Genomic DNA, 27,798 nt, shown 5'->3' with positions numbered 1-27,798 from the left:
AAATGCCCAGCATACAACTTAACAAAAGCATCATACGATGGGTGAGCAACTGGCTGACGGGCAGGGCTCAAAGGGTTGTGGTAAATGGGGCCACATCTGGCTGGCGGATGGTCACTAGTGGGGTCCCTCAAGGCTCCATTCTAGGGCCAGTCCTCTTCAAAGTTTTTATAAATGATTTGGATGTAGGACGAGAAGGTGTTTTGAGCAAATTTGCCGACGACACCAAACTTGGAGGAGTTGTGGACTTGGATGAGGGTGGAAAGGCCTAGAGGGGAAGACATATGAGGAGCGGCTGAGGGCGCTGGGCCTGTTCAGCCTGGAGAAGAGGAGGTTGAGGGGGGACCTCATCGCAGTCTACAACTTCCTTGCGAGGGGGAGTGGAGAGGCTGGTGACCTATTCTCCGTAATCACCAGTGATAGGACCCGTGGGAAAGGTGTTAAGCTGAGGCAGGGGAAGTTTTGGCTGGAGGAGGGTAAGCGAGCTTTAGTGGCAACTGGCATAATGTTTGCAGCTGCTGAGGAATAATTCTAACTGGAATAATAACTGCACATTGTATATTGTATATATAAAAGCCCGGGCATTTTTGTTAAAGTGTTCTTTTACACATATGTTAATATGTAAAGATGTAACTATAAGAACTGCCATTGAGGTGTATGTCTAAGGGAACAAAATTTGCCCAGGCATATTATCGGCTCATCAGGTTTAAATGTTCCCAGTGTAATTGTCTACAGGCAGTTAATTTACAGTGGTCTGATTTTACTTGTGTATTTATATATTGTGGATTTTGGGGGGATTGGGATTGACTAGTAAAGAGCTTCTAGGAAAACGGTGGAATATTAACCACTGTAGATTACTATAGGAAAAGTTCAAAGCAAAGAAACCCCGAGGAAAAGCCCCCTAGGATGTATACTAACACATTGGAGGGATATAGTGGGGTGAGAGGGTCCAGAGAGTAAAAGAACCCTTATCAAATATTGTAATCAGTGGTGGCCACTTTATAAACTAGAGGATGGAGCAGAGTGGCCCCTAAATGGAACTACTAATTATAACACCATATTACAGTCACTGTTGTTTTTGTGGAAAGAAGGAAAACAGGATGAAATGTTGTATATTGATGTTGTTTCAGCATCTTGGAGGGAAAAGGTACAGAATTAAGTTGGCCCCTGACTGAGCCTTTGATGTTGGCATTAGAAAAGTAAAGGCTAGAGAAAGATAAAGGAAGTGTTAAAAGGCTTGTTGAAGGTGTTAAAGGTATTCGAAGTTGAATGAGCAGGGAAAGGTGATGTAGGCATTATCTAAGTAACAGTCTAGAAGTTCTGGTATATTTGCATATTTGCTGTGGTGTTTGTTCAGTTTCCCAAGCATCGGGGAGGGGGGAACAGCCTGCTCCACCAGGGGCCTCTCCAGCGGCCACAGGGGGGCTTCGGCTCCAGCGCCTGGAGCGCCTCCTCCCCCTCCTTCTGCACTGACTTTGGTGTCTGTGGGGGGGGTTTCTCGCTCTTCCAACTGCTGTTGAGCAGCAGGTTTTTGTTTGTTTCTTTGTTTGTTTGTTTTCGTGGATGTGCTCTCACAGAGTCACGGACTGTGTTGCTATGGCTAGGCTCTGGGCAGCAGTGGGCCCCTTTAGGGCCAGATGAAATTGTCCCTTATCAACCACGGGGAGGTTTCTGTGTGTTTTTTTTTCTTCACGGGGGCTGCCATTGCAGTTTCCCACCCCCACACCCCTCACACCCCCCGAACCTTGCCATCAAACCCAATACACTGGGGCAGCTAAGTCATTACTGACTTGTAAAGTATCAGGGATTAATTTAACTAATGAAATCCTAACTATGATGGGGGTAGAAGGGAGTGGGATAACAGTGCCACTTTTGGGGAATACCAAGCTGAGACCAGGGGATAAAATGATCACTGGGCAATTATTGTATGTATCCAAGGCAGGGACTAACTTGTTGGGAAGGGATTTGATGATTAAATTGGGCATTCAAATAGTAAATTGTTAGACTGGAATAACAGTGTTATTAATGGAGTGCTCTCTGGCCGTCTGTGTAGGAATATATACTTTAGGGAAGCACACATGCAGAGGATGTACTACTATATGTCAAAGGGTAAATAAAAAGGTCTTCTGTAACCTATCTAGACGGGGACGGGAGCCAGGGCTTAGACCTTTCCAAAGTATACAGGTAGACTTTACTGACTTACTTGTTTGTCCTAATTGACCACGTGACTGAATGGGTGTAAAGCTTTACTGCAAGGATTAAAGCAGGCCTTAGAGATTGAGTGGGATTTTCACAGCCCCTGGCACCCCTCCTCTTCTGGAAAGGTAGAGCGAATGAATGGTGAAATGAAGAAACAACTAACAAAACTTGTGCTGGAAACTAAGGCTTCTTGGGTAAAATGCTTACCTCTTGCACTGTTAAACATATGGGCACAGCCCAGAACTAATGTAGGAATTTCTCCTTTTGAAATGCTATATGGTATGCCCTATGAGTTGGAATTGCCACTTGATCACCCTCAATTCTAATTAAGACTTGGAAAGAGACTGCTTTAACACCACGATGGGGAAGGCCCCTATGCTGTTTTGCTTACCACAGAAACGGCTGTTCGAACTGCGGAGAAAGGATGGACGCATGCCAGCCGTGTGAAAGGCCCAATCTGGGAAGGTAAATGGGAGGCAGCTCCAGGCCCTGACGACTTGAAGCTGACACTAAGACGGACTCGATAAGTATTTTATATTATTTGTGTATCGTGGGAAGGGGAGGAGGCCCTGTTTCAAAGGCTCCCTAGTAGGTTCCCCTGAAGAACACTGCTGCTGCCAAGAAGAACCGATACCTTGTAGTTCGCTGCAACCGAACTGACAAGCGAGGCAGAGAAGTGAAAACGGTGGGGGACTGAGGGGCCGACAATTTAGATGGGCTCTGACCACCTCCTACGATACATGGGAGTCAGTATCATCGCTTTGGTCAGCTATGGGTCTGCGCATCCCCATCAGCCTTTTAAGTGGAGCTTGATCAGATGGGAGAATTAATTCATCATCCAGCAAACAACGACAGCGGGTGCTCCCAGTTTCTGCATCACATTATGTGACCTGGTGTCAGTGCAGCCATGCTTTAACTGATCAGGATTTTATTTCTGCCCAAGTTCTAACCCAGGAAAGGGGTACTGTATTTACCCGAACGTGTATTACTGTGCATACCGGGGGTGTGAAACCGTTGCTACAGACTGAACACTCAGGGCTGGTTGGGATAAAATTTTACAAGTGGGATATGGGCCGCAAGGTTGTAACCAACAAGCAGATCCCCGTTACAGGTGGCGAGGGCATGGTATAGGGTATACAGGAACCTTCGATGGAAATAAAAAGTTTGCAAGGTTCTATATATATAACAAACTTTGACGATACTAGCTGGGTACTAGGAAAAATGTGAGGTGTCAGATTTTACAAACACAGAACAGATAGGGGAGGACTCGTACTAATAAAAAGGAGGATGCTGATAGGCCCCATGCAGTAGGACCAAATGAGGTATTGTCAGAAAATATCCAGGGAATCCAGCCTGCGGAAAATACTTCAGTGCCAACCCTCGGCAGCCCTACGAGCTCAGGTAAAGCCGAGAATGATAACATAGCTGAGAATAACATATGGGGGGGTCGTGAATGCCAGCTACCAATTATTAAACAAAACAAACCCAAATGTAACAAAACACTGTTGATTATGCTTTAGTATAAGGCCTTCATATTATGATGCTATCGGGAATCCTGTGGAGCCCTCCCACACAAACGAGAACAACCCTCTACAATGCAGTTGGGGAAAAGACATAAGGGTAACACTAACACAAGTCACTGGAGGTGGTAGGTGTGTGGGCACAGTTCCTAGTGGGAAGTGTCACCTATGTAATATCATGGAGAATGGAAAACAATCAGCCGAGTGGTTAATCCCAGCCAACAACGCTAGGTGTGTTTGTGTGTGAGTGGGCATAACTCCTTGTCTATCACTAAAACTCTTTAATGCGTCTTGTGATTTTTGTATACAGGTGATAATTATACCAAGGATTCTATACCACCCTGAGGATTGTATGTATACCCAGCACACAGTGGCAAGGCATCATCTGGAAAGACGGGAACGGTTCACGGCTCTAACTTTGGCCACCCTAATAATCCTGGGAGGAGCTGGAGTGGGGACCAGGGTAGCCTCATTGGTTAAACAAAATCAAGAATTTACTTCCTTACGCATTGCTGTGGACGAGGACCTGACCCAAATTGAACAATTCATCTCGGCCCTGGAAAATCTATCAGGCCGTTTTCAGAGGTAGTGTTACAAAATTGTAGGGGATTAAATTTGGTATTTTTTACAACAGGACGGGCTGTGTGCAGCCCTGAAAGAGGAGTGCTATATGTATACTGATCACACTGGAGTGGTAAGAAATACAATGGCAAGACCCAGGGAAGGGTTGGAAAAAAAAAAAAAGGAAACAGGAGAATGAAGCCCGACGGAGCTGGTATGAATCTTGGTTTAATTATTCACCTTAGCTTACTACTTTATTATCAACAATAACAGGACCTTTGTTGTTATTAATAATAGCACTAACTTTTGGACCATGTATTTTTAATAAATTGATTGCGATTGTAAAGGGATGTTTAGAAGCGGCACATTTAATGCTCATACATGCCAGATACGAGCCAATAAGTACCAGCGAAGGAATCGAGGAAACATTAGTTCTTAGTAGCCAGGCATTGCAGAGCTTCAATGAACAAAATGAGTAACTAAAAGAAAAAGGAGGGATTGTAATACACAATAAATGTTTGTTCATTGTCTTTTGTAAAAACAAGGAGTTCTGTTTGAGGAACGGGAGTTGTGAAAACTCCCTGCTGAAGTAAGGAGCTGTATAATGCTTGGCTAGACACTATGAAAATTCTTTTGCTTAATGTAACAAAAAAGAGAACCCCCTCCCCTTCTCTCCTTCTGCATCTCAGTTGCCTCTTTTGTTCAAAGACCCTGCTGCAAAGCTCATGTAACCATCTCCTGATAAGTTGTTAAACTAGTGTATCAACGTCCTGCCTTCCTGTCTCACGCTGGGCCAACATGACCAAATAAAAAAAGAAGTTGGACCACAACGCCGAGGAAGACTACAGCCTTCATCTTCACGACCACCAGAGGGACAGAGATGACCCCCTAGCAACAGTGCGCGCAGTCGCAGAATATACCAGGATGTGCTGTGTAATCCCGGAATTACCAAGATATAAAAAGGGATGCTGGCGGGGGTGAGGTGCGTGCCGTTGGTGGAGCCGAGACTCCGCAGCCAAGCAGCGCTGTTTTGCTTGCTGTTGCTTACTCAATACATTCCTTTCTATTATTAATGCAATGCTCTCTGAAAATTAATTAAGGGGGCAACTTATAACACTTTTCTTGATTACTAACAAGTCTCCGTTTTCCATTCCTTTTGAACAATATGTCTTGCTTTATGTTGTCAAGCAACTCGGTCTTCAGGCCTTCTGGATCCCGTTCTTCCCAAATCGAAGACAAGCATATCCAGCTCCTTCTCAAGGCCATAGGGCCTGGGCCAAAAGGCACGTCCAGGTCACCATGGGCGTAACAGCAAAAGCCTTCGATGGCTGTAGCAGCAGAGGGGCTGGTGGCGTGGCAGAAGGAGCAGTAAAGGAGCCCGCGGCTCCCTCACAGTCTGGCAAACCACACGTTTCTGACTGTGGTCCCACAGGGCTCTTTAAGGCCTCAGAGACTGCTCGCCAGGTGCCGAGCAATCCCACTGCAACCTTGTCGTTTCTCGTTGCAGAGTCCCACACCTTGACCTCAGTTTGGTCCCATGTTTCAGGATCATAAACTGTCCGATTGTTAATAAGGAGAATAAGCTGTGAGGTGACCAGGACAGTCTTTGTTCCTAAGGACGTATGAATCCCCATAATGCGCAGCTGCTTAGCAGCGAGGGGCAGTTGTGTGCTGGCTCCACTTCTCTCAGCTCGAGCTTCTCTCCAGCTCTGGCGCGCCTGTTTCCAGTACGAGCTTCTCTGAGCAGTTTGCTGAGTTTGGCCGAACCTATCTTCATGAGGCAATCAAAATGCCTGTTCCCGTCCTGGTCTCCATTCTGCCAGCCTGTTCCTCTTCACTTCTTTTTCCTGCTTCTTTATTGATGTAACTTCATCGTGTTGCCTTTTTTTCTTCTTCTTTCTTGAGGGCAGGCTCCCCTCTTATCCCCTTCTCTCCACAGCAGTTCTTTTCAAAACAACTTTTCATTGCTCAAACAACTTTGAATGTAACAACAACAGCAAACACCCAGGAGCTTCCATGCCTTACTGGCTGGAGAACAAGAAACCCAAGCCTGCATGGAGTCTCCTGAATCACCCTTCTTGGTTCCCTCTAAACTCTTTTACATTCCTGATGGCCTCCTCGTTAAGAGTCTAATTTTATCTCAACCACAGGGCTTTCCAAGCCCCATGGCCACACTCCCAAACCTCCCCCTTCTTTATTAATATCAACCATTTTCTCCACACGAATTACCACTCCATATATCACAATCCCTCATCTTCTTTTGAGTATCATTAATCCGTGTCTTGTTTTCAGATTTGGCCAAGGCCAATTGAACCAGAAGAGAATGCTTTCACAATATTCTCTGCAAGATTTATAAACAAGTTTTTAGCAATTGTTGGACTCCCATATCTAGAATATTTCACCCAACTCATTGTTCCACACAATGTATAACAATCATCCCCAGCAGCATCACATACATCAAATTTGATTGATCAAAGTAGATAACCAATCCTCTAGGTATAGAGGATTATATATACTTGCAGTGCCGCCTCTTCTGCAAGTGGGGGCTGCACGCCAGTGAGGGGGGCACAGGGTGATAACGGGTGACAACATCGACATCCACTACGTCACCAAGGGCCTGCAAGGTGCGTCCCCAGAGTGTCCCCATATTGTCCCCAGGGTGTCCCCAAATAGCTCCCAAGGTGTGTCCCCAAATAGCCCCCAAGGTGTCCCCAATGTGCCTCCAGATTGTCCCCAAATTATCCCCAGAGTGTCCCCAAAGTGTCACAAAATAGCCCCCAAGGAGGGGGCTCCCCTCTGGAGCTCTCCACAGGCCCTCCCCCCGGTACCCCCACGTCCCTCGGGAGCCCCCTGAGCACCCCCAGAGCCTTCTGAGCACCCCCAGAGCCCTCCTTAGGGCTCTCCCCTGCACTCCCACATCACTTGGGAGCTCTTTGACCACCCCTGAAGCCCTCTGAGCACCCCCAGACCCCTCAGAGCACTCCCGGACCCCACCCCCTCGGCCCCCCCCACGCCCCTCGGAGCCTGGCCCCGACCCCATCTCCCTCCCGAGCCCCCCCCCCCCCCCCCCCCCCCCAGGCGGCCCCCACCTGGCAGCCACAACTTGGGGCGCAGCAGCACCTCCAGCGTCACCCTCTCGGGGCTCTCCTTTGAGCCCCGCACCTCCGCGGGGCCGTACAGCCCGGCCAGCACCGAGGTATCACCTGCGCGAAGGGGGACACAGAGGGGACGGCACTGCCACCGGGCCCCGAAAAACCCCGGGGACAGAACAATAATGGATGATGCTCAGAGGGCCTTACGGGGCGAGTGAGCTTTCTAGAAACATCTTTTACCCTGATCTCCTGGGAGGCAGCAGACTTCTCCATGGGTTGGGTCAGGCCGGCATATGCGGCCCTCTGTTCTGCTCAGAAGGGAGTCACTTATGACAGTAACCCTTCTCTTCTTCTTGATGGAGGTGGTCGTGATACTGGGGAAGGCTGACTTGCCCTAGAAAACCCCTCCAACCTGGATGGACCTTCATGCACATCATCGTTTGTGTGTCCATTACTTCCAGAGTCTGTTGTTTCAGGGCACCTGAAAGGAAGGTGAGGTAGGCAAGGAGGGGTTCGCCTGCTGCCCCGAGCAGATCTAAACTTCCATCCCTTCGTCACTGAGATGCACTCCTTCTGCCTGATGGCCAGAGGGTAGGGGATCCTCCATTTCCTCTGCTGTGTCTGCCTGACGCATCTGTCCCAGGGCTGGCAGAGTACAGTTCAACCTTCTCCGACTCCCTGGTGCTCCTCAGCCTGCCCACCTCCTCCCGAAGCTCTGCCAGGAGGCTGAGCAGTTCTTCTACCTGGGCGCACCTACCACAGGTGGACTCACAGGATGGGATGTCAGGGAGAATTTCTTCATGCAAAGGGTGGAACCGGCTGCCCAGGGCACTGCTGGAGTCCCAGGCCTGGAGCTATTAAAGAAATGCGTGGACTTGGCGCTAAGGGCCGTGGTTTTGTGGTGGGCCTGGTGGTGTTAGCTGACACTTGGACTTGAGCTGAAGGCCCTTTTCCAAGCGCAAGGGTTCTGTGACTCTTTCACTGGTTGAGTAGGCGCCATGCAGTCACCGGGCCCAGGGAAAAGACGTCCTTGGTGGCCTCCAAGTTAGCTCAGCGTCATGGCACCGAGTCACTGTGAAGGAGCTGCTGGAATAACGAGACAACAACCTAGTTCTATTAAAATATATATTGCTCTTTTGAGGACTGCTGCGGGGCTAGCAGCAGCAGCAACACAGCAGTGGAAATCTCCGTCCTGACATTGCGTTATGCATTGACGTCAGGATCAGGGTGGTTTGAACTGCCAGGGAACGGACCATGGGTTCCGGGTCGTTCTCTGAAGGCTGGAGGACTGCAAAAGAAAGAAGAGCAGAGATGAAAACCCACTCCTTGCAGAGATCCCCAGGCATCCCCTGCAGACCATGCCAGCCCCACTCGACTCTTCCCCAGGCCAGGAGGAGCAGGAGGGACAAAGGAATCCGTTGAAAGCTGCTGCTCAGCAATGTCCCAAATGCAGCCACCAGTCCTTCCCCACCTGCGCACCACAGGTCAAGTGGGGCACCTTCACAAGCTGGTTCCCTCACCACCTGCCTCCATCCCTTGGGAGGATTCACACACTCCAGGAATCTCCTGGACTCTTTCCTCTCGCTATTGTGCTTCCCCATGAGAGCAAGGGCTAGCAATCGTGACCCTGCTCCTAGCTGCTTGTAGGCTGTCTCATCTCCCTCTTCGTCCTGGTTGCGTGCTCTACAACAGGCTCCCACCTTCTGTCAGCCTTACTGCCCTTTCCCCTGACTCTTCCTCAGGGACACTCAACCCTTTCAGCGGCACTGCCCAGCTCCAGGCTGGGAGGCCATTCCCTGACACCACAGGCTACCCCGTCTCCTCTCCCTCGTTCCTATGGCTGCATTGCTCCTCCGCCCCGAAGCATTTCCCTGGAGCAGGGCAAGGCACGGGGGCCTCTGCCGCTGTCCCCCCAGCCCTAGCACACCCCCCACTGCCCTCACTCACCGCTGAGGATTTCATTCAGCTTCTCCTCGCTCTGGTCCTCGCAGTAGCGCGCAGCAAGACCTAGACACAGAGATCCCATCAGAGCCCCGCTCCCCAGCACGCTCCCAGCAGCGCAGCCCCTGGCCTGGCCAGCCAGGCTGTGCCCCCTCCTGCACCCTGGAGCAAGGGCCCAGTCGGGGGGCTCTGGGGGCAACAGGGCAGTGCCTGGGGCTGCCAAAGGCTGCCCCAAGAGGGACCCAGGGGCTGGGCTCACCAATGAATCTGACGGCCTCAAGTCGCAAGTTGGTCTGAGTGGCCTTCAGGTAGGGCTGGCTCTGCTGCAGGTATTCTTCTACTCTGCCTCTGTCCTGCTGCAGCTGGAGAGAGAGAGAACGCAGGGTCACGGGGCTTGCACACCCTCTCCAGGGTCTCCTCCAGCATCCTGGGGGCAGGGAGGGCAGAGGGGCCTGCAGAAGAGCCCCTGTGCTGGCAGGAAGGGAGCGAGGATGCGGCTGCAGGCAGCGGGCTCTGGCCGGGCGCGTTTGCCCAGCTGGGGCAAACCAAGTTGGGTCCTTACCAAGCACTCCCCGATCCTCCACGTCTGTTCTGTCTGGGCCAAGCGCTTGAGCTCCTTGCGTCGCAGAAACTTTGCAGCCACGGCGAGAGCTTCCCCAGAGGCCTGCGGAGCAGCAGAGGTTGGGAGGTAGCAGCACAGCCTTGGGAAGGAGACCCTCTGTCCCCTCCTCTTGGCAGGGCTGCGAGCCTTTCCCAGCGCGTTAGGGGAGGCTGTGGTGGGGGGCAGCGTGCACTGGGTTCAGTGGCCAAGGCAAGGCCACGGGACAGCCACCATCGGAGGCAGCTCATGCTGACGGCCAGAGATCCCCCAGAGCAACCCTGTGGCATCAGCACACCCTTGCCCACATAACTGCTCAGCTCTGAGATCTGTACCTTTGCTACGCTCTCACTCTGGTCTCTCGTATGAAAGCAGAGTGGGAGAAGGCTCCTGTGAACTGTCCTCTTCATTTTCTTCGTCCTTTGCCGCAGCACAGCCTCCACCACGGCTTGGAAGAGGCAGATGGAGTGCTCCCGCACCTGGCTGGACGCCTGGCAGGGAGCAGGACAGGAGGAATTTCAGCATTAGCGTGGCTGATGTGAAGGGAGCTCCCAGCACTGTGAGATGCTTCAGCGCTGGATCCTTCCCAGAGGAGCTGCTCAGGGGCAGCTGCAAGGCCTGGTGCCCGTGAAGGGCAACGCAATCGGTTGCCATCGCAGGCTGCCCGCCAGCCACCCCACTTTCGCCACCAGCCGCACCAGCCATGCCCAAGCAGAGCTCCCCAGCGCCTGGGCTGACGAGGAGACTGGGAAGGCCCTGCCTGAGTGCTGCCCACAGGGCCGGGCTGAAGGGCAGCCCTCATTACAGGGGGCCCAGCTGAGGGCTCGGGCTCCCGCAGCACACTTACGTGGTCAAAGAGTGGCAGGAGCTTCTCAGCCAGCTGCAGAGCCAGGCCACTGGCCTTCCACCTCTCCACATGAGCCATCACGTTTTTCAGCACAAGCAGGGCCTTCAGCACCACATCTGTGTTGGTGTCCTGCAGGGCCTCCAGGATGTCTGGCAGCAGGACCTGAATTTTCCTTGCCTGTAGGAAAGACACCATTTCCCTTCCGTGAGGCAGTGAGAGACCACCCTGGGCAAAGGGCTCTGGTTCCTGAGCACCAGCCTCCTGCCTTGCTTCGTGGCAGCGGGGAGGGACGGGAGGGCAGAAGAGCAAAGCCCCAGGCTGCCAACATGGCTTTGCTTGACGATGGCCCACTCACCTTCACAGGGCTCTCTGACACGGTGCAGAGCCCTTTCAGAACCAAAAAACGCATCTCTGGGCTTGGGTGCCTCAGGTAGCTCTGGAGGTGCACTGGGTTAACAAAGTCCTCCACATAAAAGTGATTCTGGGCCAGCATCTGCAAGAAAGAGCAGTGAGAGCCTGGCAGGGCCCCCTGCAGCCTCTTCTTCTCCCACCTTTGGGCAGGGATGGGGCAGCGCCAGCTGGCACCAAAGAGGCACCAGGCGCGGGGAGCTACGGGGGCTTGCCGGCCCCAGGGACCATGTGTCCGTACGTCCTGCGGGAGCTGGCAGTCTGGGGGTAGATGGGCACAGGGCTGTGCCTGTGTGCCTGAAGGGGCACACGTAGCCCTGCTGGGAGCAAGGTTTCATCTGGGAACTCACAGCCAAGCGACGGATGCAGGTGTCTTCGGTGACTGCGGTGCACCAGTTGCGCAGCAGCAAGTCTTCCATCATGATGTTTAAAATCTTCTCCAAGGTCTGCGGCATGGCCAGGATCACCTCCCACATGGCCAGGTCAGTGCTGCAAGCCCAGAATACTCTGTCAGTGAGGCTGCCTCAGCCGCAGGGCCACAAACTGGGCCAGCCCCAGAGGACCCAGGCTGTCCTGCAGCCCCTGTGACTTGGGGAGCACTGAGGGCCCAGCCTGGGCAGGCAGGAGGGGGCTGAGCTGGTGTTCCCTGGGGGCAGGGGGACTCTGGGCTGCCTTGGACAGCTGGGCTGCTGCAGCCCTGGCTGGCCCAGTAGGGCTGGAACACATTGGTGGGAAGGAGGGCTGTGCTCCTTGGGGATGTCCTGCTCTTTGCCATTGGTGAGGCAAGCAGAGAGTCTCCAGGTGCATCTCCCGACGCGGAACAAGCCCTCAAGGATGTTAAGGCCAGGACCTGTCACATGGTGGAGAGAACTGCAGCAGGTTCTTGACTTCTTCCCTGGACATCATGTTGGTCAGCTCGAGAAGCAGGGAGTCCAGGCACTGCCGCGCCGATGCCGTGTGGATGCTGTCCAGGTTTCTCCTGATGCACTCCATGGTCTTTGGCACCTTGGGGGACAAAGTGGGAATGGTGTTGCCAGCAGACCGCAGCCATTGCCACAGCTGCCACTCAAACTTTGGCCCCTTCCATTGCTCTCTGCTGGCTTCAGGTGGCTTCTGGAGCCCAAGAGACCCCGATGTGCGAGGGAGGCAGGGAGGGAGGCAGGGACGGAGAGAGGAACCACGCCTGGAAGAGCTCAAGGGCAGGGCCATGGCCACAGGCCACTTACATCTGTCAGCCAGTAGTCAGGGACCTCCAAGGCTGCGTCCAGCACGCTGCAGGCCCCCTGCTTGTCATGGATGCTGGAGTCTTGTAAAGCTTCAAGGGCTGTGAGGATGATGTCCAGCCTCTCAGCAGGGAAGAGATGTCCTCCAAACCCCTGTGGGAAGAAGGAGGAGCGAAGACATGCCTCACTGAGTGTCCCAAGGGTGCTGCTTAGCTGAGCAGCAAGGGCAGCTCTGGAGAGAGGGCCCTCGGGGGAAGGGGTGAGGATGGGGCATATGGGGCCAGAGTGCTGGCCCTGCAGGTAACCAGGGCTTGCTGGTGGCCAGGAGGGCTGGAGCTGCTGCCGGGACACAGGGGAGCAGCCTTCGCATAGCCCCAGCCTGGGGACAAGAGGAACCCTCTCAGCAGGGCGAGTGAGGCCGTGCCAGCCCCACCGGTTCTGGACCCCTTTGCTCACACGAGATGCCTGCTGATGCTGCGGACAAGATCCCCAGCAAGGCCAGAGCTCATTACCTTGGCAATTTCACAGGGAACTGTTGTTATAGAATATGGAAATCTTGTATCCTTCGATATCACGCGGTGCAGCCTATAATTTTTCATGTCCTTTGTCTGTGAGCTTTCTAAACAGGGGGAAACACCAAAGAGTCAGTAGGGAAGAGTGTCTTTGCCAACAAGCTTGCCAAATGGTGAAAAGCTCTTTCACTAGGAATGGCTGAGGAGGGAGGCTCAGACCCACGGCGAGGAGAGTGGTGGGCAGGGATGTAAAGCACAAGGTGAGGAGTGCTGGGAGCAAGAGGGACCTCAGGGATGATGCAGAAGGAGGAGAAGCAATGGCGTTGGGTGCCGTGGGGGTAGCAGCGTGTCACAGACCCCCTTCTGCTCGGGGTCAGGATGTGCAGGAAGCCCCCTGACACCTGCCTTTAAGACGGCAGGGAGCAAACAGTCAGGGAGCATTCTGGAGGGCGTCACCATCCCTGGTGATGCACAGCTGGCTCTTCTGTTCACTCCTCGGGGAAGATGCGGTTTGGGAAGTGCTCATCGATTGATGGCTTAGACTGGGGGACACCACAAAACAGCGTGGTAGGTGATCTGGGGAGGGTTGGGAAGCACAGCAGCAGAGAACTGCTCCTGGACGGCAGGTGAGCGTCTAGCTTCTGCGGAAAACGATAGCCAGAATGCTGCGGGAAGCTGCTGTGAGGAGCAGAGGAGGCCAGGGAACCTGGCAGAATTCCGTGGGCAGCCTCCACCAAGCACAAAAACAATCCTTCACAATACTCAGGAGAACAAGCAGACATAACAGGAGATGTCTGTGATAGGACAGACGCTGCCCACCACAACTTCTTACCTCTTGTTTCCGTTAAGATTTTGAAGAAGCGATAAAGAACATCCAAAGCTGCGTTTCTCATGGATTCATCGCCACTGCAGAAAATGAAGAGGTGGCCCAGCAGCTGTCCCAGGATGGGGATGTAGAGCTCTCTGGAATCATTGTAGCTGTGCTTGTATTTTTCATAGTCATCTGAGTTCTGGGTGAGGAAGGGACGAGAGACAAAGGGCTTAGTGGAGGCAGAGCCAGCCCCTGAGAGAGCACGGCCTGGGGAGGGAAGAGCAGGGGCGAAGAAGGGACGAAGACCCTCGATTCACGGTTCTGAGGCACTCACGTGCATCCAGGTTTGCCTCGCAGGCACCCCTGAGTGGCAGGATGCTCTGGGATGCAGGAAAGTGTGGAGGGTTCCTTGTGCCTTACCTCGCTCACAAAATAACTGATGATGAAATCACCCAGCCTCTCAATCCTTCTCACAGCTCTCTCACACACAGCTGGGTCTTTGGAGAGGGCAAAGTCCAGCAGCGCCTGCGAGAAGAGAAGTTGCTGGGTTGACAGTGGTCTGCAAATGTGACCTGAGAGGATTCTTTGGAAATTCTTTGCAAATGCCAAACCTCCAAGATATTCTCCAACTCTATGCTGACACTGGTGTTGGGACAGTTGCGTACGAAGGCCGCCAGCATGGTGTCCAAGGCATCCATAGTCTGCAGGGAGGACAGAAGAGCATCGAATTATTTCTGTGGCCCTCCTCACCCCCAGGAGCTGGCTCTGAGCCCCTTGGGAGTTCAGGGGTGGCTTTGGGGCTAAAAAGCCGCTGCGTGCAGACCTCCTGCAGCACAAGATCAGGTCGGGGAAGGGGAAGGCGTGAGGCTGGGAAAGCAAATCTGGGTCCCGGCCCTGCACTGGTCTCTGGTTGTGTCAGCACGGGGAAGCAAGGCAGCAGCTCAGCAGGACTGGGGGTGCCGGTACCTCACCCAGCACATACCTTGGCGTAGAGCGCTCCTTCTGTCTCTGGCATGTCTGACTCGGGAGGTAGAAAGAAGACGCTCTTGCAGCACATGTTTAGGAATCTCTCCTTATTGCCACGCAGTTCTGTTGGTATGGTGTTGCTGAAGGAGAGAGAGAGAGGAGCCTGTTGGACACAGTGCCTCGAGGCTTATGAAGGAGGACACGGACCTCCCTTGGCCAGGCATCCCTGGGAGGGACGGGCAGCCTCCCTGCCAGCTTCAGGGCCACCAGGACATTGCCACCAGGGGCTGGGCACGCACCTGAGGAGGGCGACAGTCTCCATGGCCTTCTGCCGGAATGCTGTGCGCAAGCTGTCCACGGGCTCCTTTTCCAGCAGCGCCTGCAGAGCACAAGCAGGATGAGACCTTGGAGCCGCCGGCACACAGCAGCAGCAGAGCCAGCGCTGCCCCAGCCCTCGCCTCCCAGGGGGCTGGTGCCGGGGGGCCTTGCCCCTTCCCCAGCCCGCTGCTCATCCTCTCACCATGATGTTCTCCACCAGCTTATGTTTGCTGCAGAAGCCATGCAAGTTCATCGGCACACCCCTCTCTGTGACACATCTGCACAGATCGCAGATTTTGCTGAGGAACAGCATCTTCTGCTCCTCGTCGTCCTGGCAGCCACAAAGACACCAACAGAGCATTAGGGGGACACCCACGGCCAGCAGGACCAAAGCCTTGAGGGGTCTGGGGCTGTGTGGGACCCCTGGAGGGCAGCGCCAGGAGCACAGTTGTGATGCAAGCGGCTGCCATTACCTTTTTTGTGCCTCTGACATACGCCCTGATGAATTTCACAGCCGAGTCTCTGCACAGTTTCCATATATTACCTGGAAAGGAGGAAAGCAAAGAGTGCTGCAGAGAGGGGCTGAATGCAGGGGTGAGGAGAGGAAGGGCCCCAGCCCCAGAAGGACGTGGGGAGGCCGCGGGGATGCCCAGAGGCTGCAGCAGCTCCGCTGGGAAGAGAGGCTGAGGGAGCTGGGCTTGTGGAGCCTGGAGAAGGCTGCGGGGGGACCTCGCTGCGGCCTCCCCGTGCCCAAAGGGGCCTCCAGGAAAGCTGGGGGAGGATCTTCATCATGGACTGCAGCGACAGGACAAGGGGTGACGGCCTTAACCTCAAAGAGGGCAGGTTTCTTTCGGACAGGCAGGGATTTCTCTCCTTCACGCCCAGGGCAGTGAGGCCTTGGCGCAGGCTGCGGTGCCCCCTCCCTGGCACTGCCCACGGCCAGGCTGGGTGGGCTTTGGGCAGCCTGGGCTGGGGGGAAGCATCGTGATCGCCGAGGTCCCCCCCAGCCCAAAGCGTCCTGGCATTCTGTGGTGCTGCGGAGGAAGCTCGGCCCTGTCAGCCCAAGCGCCGCTTTACCCAGGGAAGGAGTCCTGGAGTCAGGCTGCGGTCTCTGTGTCCCCAACCCTCCCCACCCCATCCCGAAGACCCTGACTCACTGGGATCCAGCCACTGTACGTCGTCCTGGCTCTCCTCTACCTGGCTGCTGCCCGCTGCCTGAGCAATGGCCTCTGCTGGTCTCCTGTCCTCTGCCGGGCTGCTGTCCTCTTCCGGCAAAAAGGCCTCGACTGGGGTTCTGTCCACTGCCAGCAAGCTGTCCTCTGCTGGCCGGTTGCTGCCCCTAGAAGACCAGGTCTCCTGCCAGGCCAGCCTGGGCTGCCTGGGGGGCATGCCTCCCTCCTCATCAGATTCAGAAAAATCCTCTGGAGTGGGAGAGTTCCCAAATAGAAACCGGCGGCTCCTCCGGGCGGGCGGTTGCGGCATTGTGGGACGTGGGCTATGCTCGGGGACTCCTCGAAGGCCCTGTGCTCCTGCCCTGTCCGTCACTGCCGTGCACCGACACTGAGGGTCCGAGCCACGGCTGCGCTCTTATAAGGCGGAGCCCTGGGGTGTCACCAAGTGACGTCACAATGGGTGCCACTGTGACACGCGCCTGGGCTGGGTGGGCACCCATTGTGACGTCACTTGGTGACACCCCAGGGTGCTGCCTGACGCGAGCGCAGCCGTGGCTCGGACAGCGTGCACTGGGTTCAGTGGCCAAGGCAAGGCCACGGGACTGCCACTATTGGAGGCAGCTCACAATGAGAGAGATCCCAGAGATCACAGCCAGAGATCAGAGGCTGGACTCAATGAACTTGAGGTCTCTTCCAACCTAGAAATTCTGTGATCCCCCAGAGCAACCCTGTGGCATCAGCACACCCTTGCCCACATAACTGCTCAGCTCTGAGATCTGTACCTTTGCTACACTCTCACTCTGGTCTCTCATGTGAAAGTAGAGTGGGAGGAGGCTGCTGTGCACTGTCCTCTTCATTTCCTTCTTCCTTTGCCGCAGCACAGCCTCCACCATGGCTTGGAAGAGGCAGATGGAGTGCTCCCGCACCTGGCTGGACTCCTGGCAGGGAGGAGGACAGGAGGAATTTCAGCATTAGCGTGGCCGATGTGAAGGGAGCTCCCAGCACTGTGAGATGCTTCAGCGCTGGATCCTTCCCAGAGGAGCTGCTCAGGGGCAGCTGCAAGGCCTGGTGCCCGTGAAGGGCAACGCAATCGGTTGCCATCGCAGGCTGCCCGCCAGCCACCCCACTTTCGCCACCAGCCGCACCAGCCATGCCCAAGCAGAGCTCCCCAGTGTTGTAAGTTGCCCCCTTAATTAATTTTCGGAGAGCATTGCATTAATAATAGAAAGGAATGTATTGAGTAAGCAACAGCAAGCAAAACAGCGCTGGGCGGCCACGGAGTCTCGGCTCCACCAACGGCACGCACCTCACCCCCGCCAGCATCCCTTTTTATATCTTGGTAATTCCGGGATTACGCAGCACATCCTGGTATATTCTGCGACTGCGCGCACTGTTGCTAGGGGGTCATCTCTGTCCCTCTGGTGGTCGTGAAGATGAAGGCTGTAGTCTTCCTCGGCGTTGTGGTCCAACTTCTTTTTTTATTTGGTCATGTTGGCCCAGCGTGAGACAGGAAGGCAGGACGTTGATACACTAGTTTAACAACTTATCAGGAGATGGTTACATGAGCTTTGCAGCAGGGTCTTTGAACAAAAGAGGCAACTGAGATGCAGAAGGAGAGAAGGGGAGGGGGTTCTCTTTTTTGTTACATTAAGCAAAAGAATTTTCATAGTGTCTAGCCAAGCATTATACAGCTCCTTACTTCAGCAGGGAGCCTTTGCAACTCCCGCTCCTCAAGAGGAACTCCTTGTTTTTACAAAAGACAATGAACAAACATTTATTGTGTATTACAGCAGGTAGGGCGCTGTAACCCCCTCCAGGTCCCCTCTTCCCACCCTGCTGCTGGGACCAACGTGGGGGGAACATGGTGCTGCTACCCCTGGTCTAGAGCCAGGCTGGAGGCACTTGGCCTTCCTCTTCTCTTCTTCCTCTGCACCTCAGGACTGAGCTGCTCGGGCTCCGTTTACTGTGTAGCAGCTCCCTGGAACAAGGCGTTTGAAAACATCTTCTGGCTAGACACATACCTTAGCATATTAGAAGGTATTTTTAGTACCTCTGGCAGAACGGATCAAACTCGGCTTTCAGCTCTACTAATGGAACCCTGTGGACTGTGCTGGCATCGCCTCATATTCGTACTGAGGTAGCAGCTGAGCAAAGTTTACTAAATAGTTGTGTTTACTTCACACAAGACAAAAAAAAAAACAAGTAGAGAAAAACACCAGAGGGGTTCCTGACGTACAGCAGGCTGGGGTTTTTGTGCTAGGAGCGTGGCTCGGGCTGGTAGACGCTCCGTTTGCTGAAGAAACAGCAGCACACAGCAAGGGCAAAACACGCCGAACGTTGCCGCCCGAGTTTGTGATGACTTTGTTTTTGCACAGGGATAAATATAACCACGACCATTTCATACAGCAAAACACTCTGTGATGAGTGCATGAGTACAGTATAAGTGGCCTTACTGATTACAGGAGCTATAAACACGGGCTGGAAACCCTTGTTCCCCTCTGCAAGTCGGAAGCCATGGCAGCGGAGGGAGGTTTTACAGCTAAATCATTAAAAGCCGTGGCAGAGTGGTTTTTCTGGAGGGCTCCGAGTGTGAAGCTGCTGCTCTGCCACCCGACCAGCCATGCCAAGGCGGTGGGAAGCATGCCACCACAATTACACACTCGGAAGAGGGGAAGGCTGAGCTAGCTACCATATTCTTACCGTGTAGGCTGGTTAAAAAAAAAAAAAATGTAACATGTAATGATTCCTGCCTTATTGCAGTGTTTGGCTTTCAGATATAGCCCTGCATGGGAAGGCAGGTATGACGTTGGAGAGAGCCAAATGAGCATTTCCTGCTTTTAAGTCATGTATTGTCAGGAATCTGGCCTGCTGGAAACACCCTGCTCATCACACCCAGCAATGCCACCTCCCTCGGGCCTGGCGAGCACCGGTCCACAGCTCAGGTCCTTTGCGTGCTGATTTTCGGCGGCACGAACCCGAGCTCTGTGTGCCTCCCGCATGGGAAGCGGCTTAGCTCCCCCAGAAACTCAGGGACTTGCCAGAGGCCTTAGATAAGTAGGCAAGATTTGTTTTAGCCGCCCTCAGCATCCAAGGTATTTCCTACTGTAAGAACAAGGAAACATTGAGGACGCTTCAGCTGCCATATTTGTTTATCTTAGGTCAAACTGGGGAGATTTTCCAGAACCGCTGCTGCAGCTGTGCTTTGAGAGGCTGCCCTTCCAGCGAGTGCTTCTCTGCTGACACCATGATGACAAAAAAGCCTCGCTCAGATCTTCGCCGAGCTCCAGGGGCAAGGGCACAGGCAGCTGCTGAGCAAAGCTGCGCGGATGCCTCCGGACACTCCCCGGGTATGCCTCATTCACCTTGACCTCGGCTGGGCCAGCACGGGGGAAGCCAGGAGGGAGAAGAAAATCACCGGCGCTTGCTCCCTCCAATTTCTGAGCAGGAAATTACTGCAGGCGGACGTGGAGATGGGTTTCACGTTGAGATTCCCCGAGCCTGCGAATCCTAAGTGCCCTAAGAGGGCAACCCCACAAAAGGTGGAGGCAGGTGCTCAGCTGCTGGGGGCTACAGGAATGACCCGGCGGGGTTTTCACACCTCCTGCCTGCTCCTTGCAGTGTCCTTCAACCCACCACCCGTGTTTGCTGGAAAGGCAAGGGGAAAAGGAGAAAACAACCTCACGGCACCGTAAAACGGGAAAATTCGGCCCAATTCATCCTAACAAGGGAAAAGCAGACCCTAGAGCTGACCGTTTTCACAGCAGATGGTTTCACAGCACACATGAGGTCCTGGCTGGATGACGCCGAGCGGGCGAGCAGGGAAGGGCCCCACAGGCCAAAATGTTCCGACCCGGGCTCTGATCCTGGAATCTGATTCATACGAGTGCAGCCCGGTGCCTCCCAGCTGCTCTACTTAATGGTGTAGATCGGATTGCAGCCTCCCAGGTGCCTAAATTTAGCCCCCAAAATCCATACATCGATTAGTTTGACATCCTCAAGTGCCACGCACCCATTTCAGTAGGAATTACAAACGCTGGTTCGATCCAAAGGCTTGGTTTGAAGGCCTTGGCACGCTCCTCGATGCCCTCAGGGGCTCAGGCTGACAAGGGCAACACGAAACCCGGTGCCCCAACCCTGTGAGACACAGATCACCTCTGCGCTGCTGTGGGATGATTTGTTTTGAGCTGTAACAGCTCCTGGCACACCGTGCCAGCAGGGAACTGGCCGCACGCTTGCTGCGTGCTGACTGCTCTCTCTGCTGGCCAACTGAAAAATTTTATTTCCACGAGATGGGCCTGCAGAAATGCATCAACCGAGAAAATGCGTGTCAGAAAAATAGAGCTTTTTTTTTTCCCCTAAAGTCCCAAACAGGCACGTAAAAGAGGTTGAATTGAATAAATGATATTCTTAACAAAAAGGAAGCAGCAGAGGAGAAAGAGGCAGGACAGACATGGGTCTTCTGTCCCATCCCAGCTCACTGCATCCATAGTTTGGTGGAAGTGAGAGGACCGACCCATGGGACAGGGTGACCCCAGCGTGGATGTCAGGCCGTCAAGGCCTTGCCCTAACATTTTCAGTAGCAAACGTTGTAGTGTTGGGTTACTGGAGAATTTCCAGTGACCACCAGCACAGAGAAGCCAGGAGAGAGTGGGACTGTGAGGAACTTTTTTCTGTTTGTTCAATGCCTAATTCAAGGGTGACCGAGTCCAAAAAGCCACCACACGGGGACTCTCAGCACATAAATACTGTAATAGGAATGGACTACAGAAAGTCAGGACTTCTCTGTGGGAAAGGACAAGCTAAAGAGTGAGTAAAGAGAAAAAGGAACGTTTCTTCATGCTGATTTTTAACTTCTACATTCTGAATAATGGTTGTCTCTGTTCTCCTTAACAGCCTTGATCCTGAAATTAGACCAAACGTGGCAAATTCTCCTATCTGAGCCTCACTAAAGGAAGCGTGCCATGGATTTCAGCCACCAGGAACCAGCTCAGTAGTTTAATCAAGGAGCAAACTCATGTCTGGAGGGATGACAACCTGATGTTCTACAGCTCAATGGCTCTGTTGAGTGACGCCCAGGTGCTGGGTTTATGTGGCGAGGTTTTGGTAGTGGGGGGAGCTGCAAGGGTGGCCTCAGTTTACAACAGAGCAACACGTTTATGGTGGGATGTCAACCTCTGATCTGATTTATTAAAAAAAAAGAAGTTGACTCTTTTGTAATAAAAATAAAAGACTTTATTCAGTTCAGTGTACCCTGGGTACTGTATTTGCCCAAACGCTTATTCCATATAAAGAAATGTAAACCATTCATAAATACAATGTAAGAGCAGCAAAACAAATCAACAAATCCCCTGCAACACCCAGGTGACTGCCCAGACAAGAGCACATCACCACAGGTGCACTCAGAGCCTTCCAGGTGGCTGGCAACAGGACAAGAAGCAAAGCACTCGAGTGGGAACACAGGAAACTCTGGTTGCATACTGGAATTGTATTGAATTCATGCCTGGGATCAAATATTGGAACACTGTGCCCAGAGAGGTGGTGCAATGGCCGTCCCTGGAGTTGTTCCAGGCTAGACCAGACAGAGTCTTAAAGCCCCTCAGTCTAATTGCACCGGCTCTGAGCAGGGTCTGGACTGGATGACTTGGGGATGCTCCTCCCAGCCTGGCAAGGTACAGGCTAAGGAATGAAGTACGGGAGCAATCAAAGTCTCTGCATCTTTAGCTACCTACCAACGTCCCAAGGATGACCTGGAGGCTGGCTGAGACAGGTGTTTCATAGCCTGGAATTTCTAAAAATGCTTCACAAGGCTGTACCTGTGCTCCCGCCCCCACTCATAACTCATTTATACCCAAGTGAAACGCCAAACTTTCTTAGAAAGCAACACAAAAACTGTGAATTAACTTGCCTGTAGCTTAAAACCACAATAAACTTGGCTCTAGACACAAGACATGTTCCTTTGACCCCACCTTCTCTAACAGAAATACATGGTAGCATTGTATTATTAAAAAAGCAGCAAAACCAAACGTGCACAGCATCAACAAACTCCACCAAAACAAAACTTCACCACACTTCTCTCCATCTGGGAAGAAAAGGAGAGAATAAACACATGGCAAACATTAGCCAGCTTGGCAAACACCTGGTTCGAGTAAGCTGAAACGCCGTGTGATAAAAAAAAGTGGGGTAATCACCGTGTTAAAAATTCCCTTTCCAACCCTAGGCAGGTTGCTTGGCCTCTGTTTCAGCTCCCCACTGCAACATTTCATACCTCTTACTCTCTGCTCAGTTTCTGAAGACCAGCAGTTCGTGTTTGATAACAGCAGTGGCAGCTGCCAGGAAGCACGCTACACTTTACATGTTCGGAAAAGGCAAGCACTGCAGAGCCCCATTTTGTCCCCACACACTGTGCTGGCTGGATACGCTTCCAAAGCACATGTCCAAAAGCACATTTATTTATTGCACCCACCTCTGACTGAATCATTCAACTCTGTTAAAAGGAAAAAGGAGTCCTGCCAGCTCACCTGCTGTTTCAATGCAGGGGTACGAGGGAGGAGGTTTCTGCCATTTCCCATCTGCATCTTTCATGTGAGATCTGTCCGAAGCAAACGTCTCCAGGTACAGATCTGCTCGTATCATCCGGATTTTCCTAAACAACAATGCACAATTGTATCAAGAGATATATGTACATAACGCTGCATTAGCCACTCTGGAGAAGAGCCCTTTCTTCCTCCCAGGGAGCCTTGGCTTAGTTAAATACTCCACTCAGAAACACTGGGCTAAGCTGCTGGGCTGTTAAGAATAAACATCAGCAAGGAAAGGCTTTTGATGATTAAACAACAGCAATTAAAGAGCTTTAGAAAAATAATGCAGTGCATTGAGTTTCTTGGAGTATAACAGAAGACTTCTATCAGTATATATCCACAGAGACAACTTCAACTTGGACTTCATGAAATAAAATTCATGCTCTTCATCTTTATTTTTTTTGTCCTCACCTGTGAAATTCAGGATGAAGGCTGTCATCCAGCCTGAAGGCCTCCGTGCTGTACATGTCAAAAGGACAGGGGAATGGCAGCTCTGTGTCAAGATCATAAGTGAAGTTCTGCTCCCCACTGGAGACACGAAGTAGGATAACGTGGTAGTCCTGGGAAGAACGGTAATTGTCAGGAGTTAAACAGTTGTTAACCAGAAACCGGCACAGGGAGTAGAAAAAAAGCCTCCTGGAAGCTGAGGCTACAGCTTCTCTTCTTTAGAGACTGCTTTCTGATGCTCGGGTATCACGCCTGTGATGTTCCAGCACCAGGAGAGACGTTTCCTAATGCCTGCCTCAGCCCTCGTGCCTTTTGGTAAGCCTTGCTATTCTCCCCATTACTTGTAGCCTTCTTTGATATCAGCCTGGGCAGCTAACCTGAAGAGTACGCTAGTCCTCATACCACATCTTTGATTCCTTAACATGTAGGAAACACGGGTATGGCAGGGGGTTGGAGAAACTCCAGTTATTATTTTCAGTGTTAGTTACTTACATTCATTGCAGTTTTCCAAAAAGTAAATTGAAGATAGTTGTTGTTAACTCCTATTCCTTCTCAGATCATCCCGATAACACTTGGACCTCTTTTTAAACCAAGCCTTTTGTACAATATAAACACACTGATAATTTTCCAGAAAATGATTCTGTAAGGACAGAATTTCAGAAATTCATAGATTTTTTTTTTTTTAAAACAGAATTTCTGAAACAAATTGCCACGCAAAATTGATTTTTTCCCTCCCATACAGTATAACCATAACTACACATCTTTAAAAGGAATTCTGTAGTGGCAACTACCGAACTACATTAAATTAAATGACACGCCAAAAACTCTGGAAGAGCTTACATACAAGCTGGCACCTGAAGACATATATTGCTCACGTTTTTCCATCCCATGTCAGACCTATATGGATATTTTCACCTGTCAGCTTGTTACAAGACATCTATTTAACATCCTACAAAGCTGGCGGGCCCCAACAAAACCAGACAGTAATTTTCACAGAACTGTTGTGCACTCTTACCGATGCTAACTAAGCTTTGTCACCTGGTGGTTTTATGGGCCATCTCACTGCTATTTCCCTGTGAACAATAAAAGGGTTGCATTTAGGCTGCTGTAGAAGAATTATAAATACTAATACAGAACTACAGGACGGCTGAGGTCGGAAGGGACCTCTGGCACATACAGAGTGCTTCCTGATGCTCAGGGGGGACATAAACCTAAATTCATTCCAGCAGAGGTATCTAACACTACCCACATCTGATCCTGCAGACCTCAGCTACAGAGGCACGCACTTAAATACTGACAAAGAAAGAACAGAGGGCCTTACCCAGACAACAGGCTCATCTCCATGCCCTGACTTCTGTTTCCAGAGCGGGACCTGAAAGTTAAGCAATTTGGCATAAACCACTCCTGACTTACAGAGATTAGTTTCACGTTGGGTAAGTTCTTTGCTAAACTCTGCATTTCATCAGCTTGTGTCAGTGCTGCTGTCAGAAAGCTTGCTCCAGGTTTTATCTTTCAGAAACATTAAACTGGGCGCTATTCTGGACCATATAATGTAATATTCCCCCTAACCTGATGGATGACAGGGAAAAATCATCCCACAGCCCTTAGGGGCACCGTGATTCCTTCTTCCCACAATCCAAGCGTGACAGGTAAGGACATTCATAGAAACATTCAGGTTGGAAGAGACCTTTAAGATCATCTAGCCCAACCTTTAACCTTTAATTAAGATTGATCTGTTGTTTTAGGGCAACTTCTTTTAAGCTTGGAAAGAATGCCGTGAACCTTTTGTTCCCCTGAGGGTATCCTTATCCTTGGGGCTTCTAGAGGAGAGAGCAGGGCTCTCTTCTGGTGCAGCAGGTCGAGCTGTTTCCTTTTACTGCTTCTCAGGTTCTGGTGTTGCCTTGATGTCTTGAGCAAATACTGCGTGGGGTCTGGAGGCCAGAAACAAATGAAATTCTTCATGCTCCCAGGTGCTGCTGCCTGCGTGCCTCTCAGCTGCTGCAGGGGGGCCTGGGGCCAAGACTCACCTACCCCAGGCTGTAGTTAAAAGGCCTGGGGTAGTTAAAGCGCCTCCCACCTCCCCCCGCCTGTGGTTTACCACCCCCACGGAGCGCACAACTCACCCACTCACCATCCTCCTCTCGTTGGAGATGAAAACCGCGTAGAACTCTTCCACAGGGCGCTCCCCCCGACTCCTGATGTAGTCGCACAGCTTCCACACGTTTTCCTCACTGCAAAACACAACCGTCGACGGCACCGTTTTCTTTTCAATCCCCTTTTCACCTTCACTTCCAGCAACCCAAACCGGGCCGGGAAGGTTTCCCTGCGGGGTTTTTAGCTCCGTTTTCAACTCCCCCCTTCAGCGTGCCGCCAGCCTCCACTCAGGCGCCGGCCGCCATTTTCAGGCGCCTCCCTTACCAGTAGCAGCCGGTGTAGGCGCAGGCGGCTCGGGGAGGCACCGCCGGCCGGTACCGGTCCTCATCCAGCTCCGCCATGCTCCGGGGGCAGATTTCCCGTGCTGGGGAACGGGGCCGGGCTCCTGAGGGAGCCGCCTGAGGGCGGGCGCGGAGCCCGTGAGGAGGCGGCGCCCGCCTGAGGGGGCGGCACGCGCCGCTTCCCGCCCGCCAAAAGGCTCAAACGGTGCTGCGCCTCCCGCCTGTAACCCTCCGCCGGCAAAGATTTAAAAAATACTTCCAAAAAAAAAAAAAAAAAAAAATTAAAAGAGCGGGCGAGGGCCGGCCCTCAGCGAGGGCCGGAAGAGGGAGCCGCGCCGAGGAGGGAAGAAAGGGGGGAGGAGGGGGATGGAGGGCTCCGTGTGAGGCGGAGGGATCCTCAGCGGGCCGCGGCGCGGGGCCGCCTCAGCGGGCGCCGCGCCTCCGGGAGGCCCTGCGGCGCCGCCATGGTGGTGCTGAGGCGCAGCGCCGGCAGCCGCCGGCGGTCCCTGGCTGCCATGGACTCGAGCTCCGAGTTCTTCTCGCTGCAGCCCGGCGGCAGGAGGACGAGCAGGCAGAGAGCAGCCCCGGCCGTGAGTTCCCGCGGGGTTCCCTCCGAGCGAGCCCGGGCGGGGAGCTTTGGGGGGGGGTTCGTTCACCAGCCCCCCACCCCCTCAGGCGGCCCCGCGGGCAGGTGCACGCGGGGGGTGCTGAGGGGGCTCGGAGAGCAAGGCTAAAAATCAGGGTTAATTAGTGCTGAAGTAAAAAAACGTTAGTTAGGGGGTGTAATGTGGTTACGACTTCCCTTAAGGGGTTGATGGTGTTAGGGAAAGCCCGAATTTGCTCTTAGGGACGATTTGTGTGTCTGGTATTTCATCCACACCATTTCCAGCTCCGTCTGGCTGCTCCCATCCCCGCTCAGCATCACCTGAAGGAATTGGCTGCTGTACACACAGCTAGCTAGAGCTCAAGCTCTGCTCTTCCCAAAGGCAGAGCAGAACCACCTCAAAGCACCTCCCAGCTCTCAGGGCGAGCCCCGCCTCCGAGCGGTGCTTTCAGCTCTCCGTGCCGCCGAGCTCAGCGTTCTCGGCTCTTTGGGTTCAGGCTGGGGTTTTGTTTTGCTCTTTCTCTTCCCCCTTCTCATTTCAAGTCTACTGAACTAAGCAGGAAGCAGCCCTTGGGGTGTCGTCTCTTTGCAAGCAGGCGCTGGAGGCTGCTTCAGTGTAGAGGAATGGCTTGAGGGCAGAGGTCACCTAAACATTAAGCAATTAGATGAGGACGATCTTGCCAAATACCGCACACCGCTAGTATAAGATTGGGCTAACCGTAAAACATAAGGCCTGCAGCTGACAGCTGTAAAAGGGATAGAAGAACAGTGTCCTTGGAGCAAGGAATACAGTGTCCTTGGGGCTATAGTTAGCTCTAAAAAGAGAACTTGTGGTTATAGCTGTCTGCACTAACAGGATATAGCAATAATCAATCATAAGCTTAGCTTTTGTAACATGTATGACCTAATTATCTTGTACCGTATATATATCGACTGGGCTATCTAGTAAAGTTGAAGCATACTGATCACTCATATTGAGTGCTTGTGTCTTCCTTCCGTCGACAACACTTCAGTATCTCCACTTTGCCGTTGCAGTGTGCATGAGAAGCGGTTGTCAAAGCCTGCAAGGACTTGAGCTGCCCGTGGCACGTGAGGGAAGGCTGTGCAAAGTCAGGCAGGGCAAACAGCTGGCCCGCTTTCCTTGTGGGAGCAGGAATGAGGAAGTTAAATGTAAAGTTTTCACTGAAGCGAAAGCAGAATCCTTCTCATGAAACAGGTTGTAAGGTGTGTTTGGTTTGGTTTCTTTCTTTGTGTTTTTTCACCTCCTTGCAGAACTTTCCCATGCTTCGAGGCACAGAGTCACTCCTGTTTCGTTTGTAGGACCGCCAGCCTTTGCTGGAGCACTCATATAGCAGAGACATGTAGAAGTGCCCTAGATGACAGAGATGGCGATCCTGCTCCTAGCTGCTTGTTCACATCCTAATGTCTCTTCCCTGACTTTCTGGTGCGCAAAGACTCGGCAATAGCAGCTTTTGCAGTTTTCCCGATACCAGCAAGCCATTTACCTTCAGTTATTCGGCGTATTTCATCCATCTAGATTAAGGAGCATGCAGCAGAAAGTCTCAGGTA

At 52.6% G+C, this 27,798-nt stretch overlaps 1 protein-coding gene, 1 long non-coding RNA gene and 1 pseudogene across 2 annotated transcripts; 1 reads left to right on the top strand and 2 right to left on the bottom strand.

The window, feature by feature from the left end:
• The window catches only part of LOC139998727 (adenylate cyclase type 10-like), a 152,378-nt pseudogene extending 147,028 nt beyond the window's left edge, over positions 1-5,350 (top strand).
• Positions 1,948-9,439, bottom strand: LOC139998730 (uncharacterized). Its single transcript, XR_011803506.1, has 2 exons — positions 9,317-9,439; positions 1,948-8,657 (listed from the first exon to the last, which is right to left on the bottom strand). It is a non-coding gene; the product is annotated as an uncharacterized lncRNA (long non-coding RNA).
• A 125-nt stretch (positions 9,440-9,564) lies between these two features.
• LOC139998764 (maestro heat-like repeat-containing protein family member 7) lies at positions 9,565-27,210 on the bottom strand (the record flags this gene model as incomplete). Its single annotated transcript, XM_072023996.1, has 21 exons — positions 25,609-27,210; positions 25,322-25,421; positions 24,512-24,562; positions 23,155-23,303; positions 22,684-22,808; positions 15,467-15,537; positions 15,196-15,324; positions 14,975-15,054; positions 14,692-14,815; positions 14,321-14,410; positions 14,130-14,234; positions 13,731-13,908; positions 12,899-13,005; positions 12,390-12,539; positions 12,014-12,168; positions 11,514-11,652; positions 11,111-11,248; positions 10,756-10,932; positions 10,244-10,399; positions 9,873-9,974; positions 9,565-9,672 (listed from the first exon to the last, which is right to left on the bottom strand). Coding segments are annotated over exons 1-21 (2,511 nt in total), but the record flags the coding sequence as incomplete, so codon positions are not given.
• Between the last annotated feature and the right edge of the window lie 588 nt (positions 27,211-27,798).

This window comes from Anas platyrhynchos, chromosome 15 (assembly GCF_047663525.1).
Source record: "Anas platyrhynchos isolate ZD024472 breed Pekin duck chromosome 15, IASCAAS_PekinDuck_T2T, whole genome shotgun sequence".
In the NCBI taxonomy this organism is placed as follows: domain Eukaryota; kingdom Metazoa; phylum Chordata; class Aves; order Anseriformes; family Anatidae; genus Anas; species Anas platyrhynchos.
Note: the sequence above shows the minus strand (reverse complement) of the source record. Positions and strands in the feature narration are given on the sequence as shown.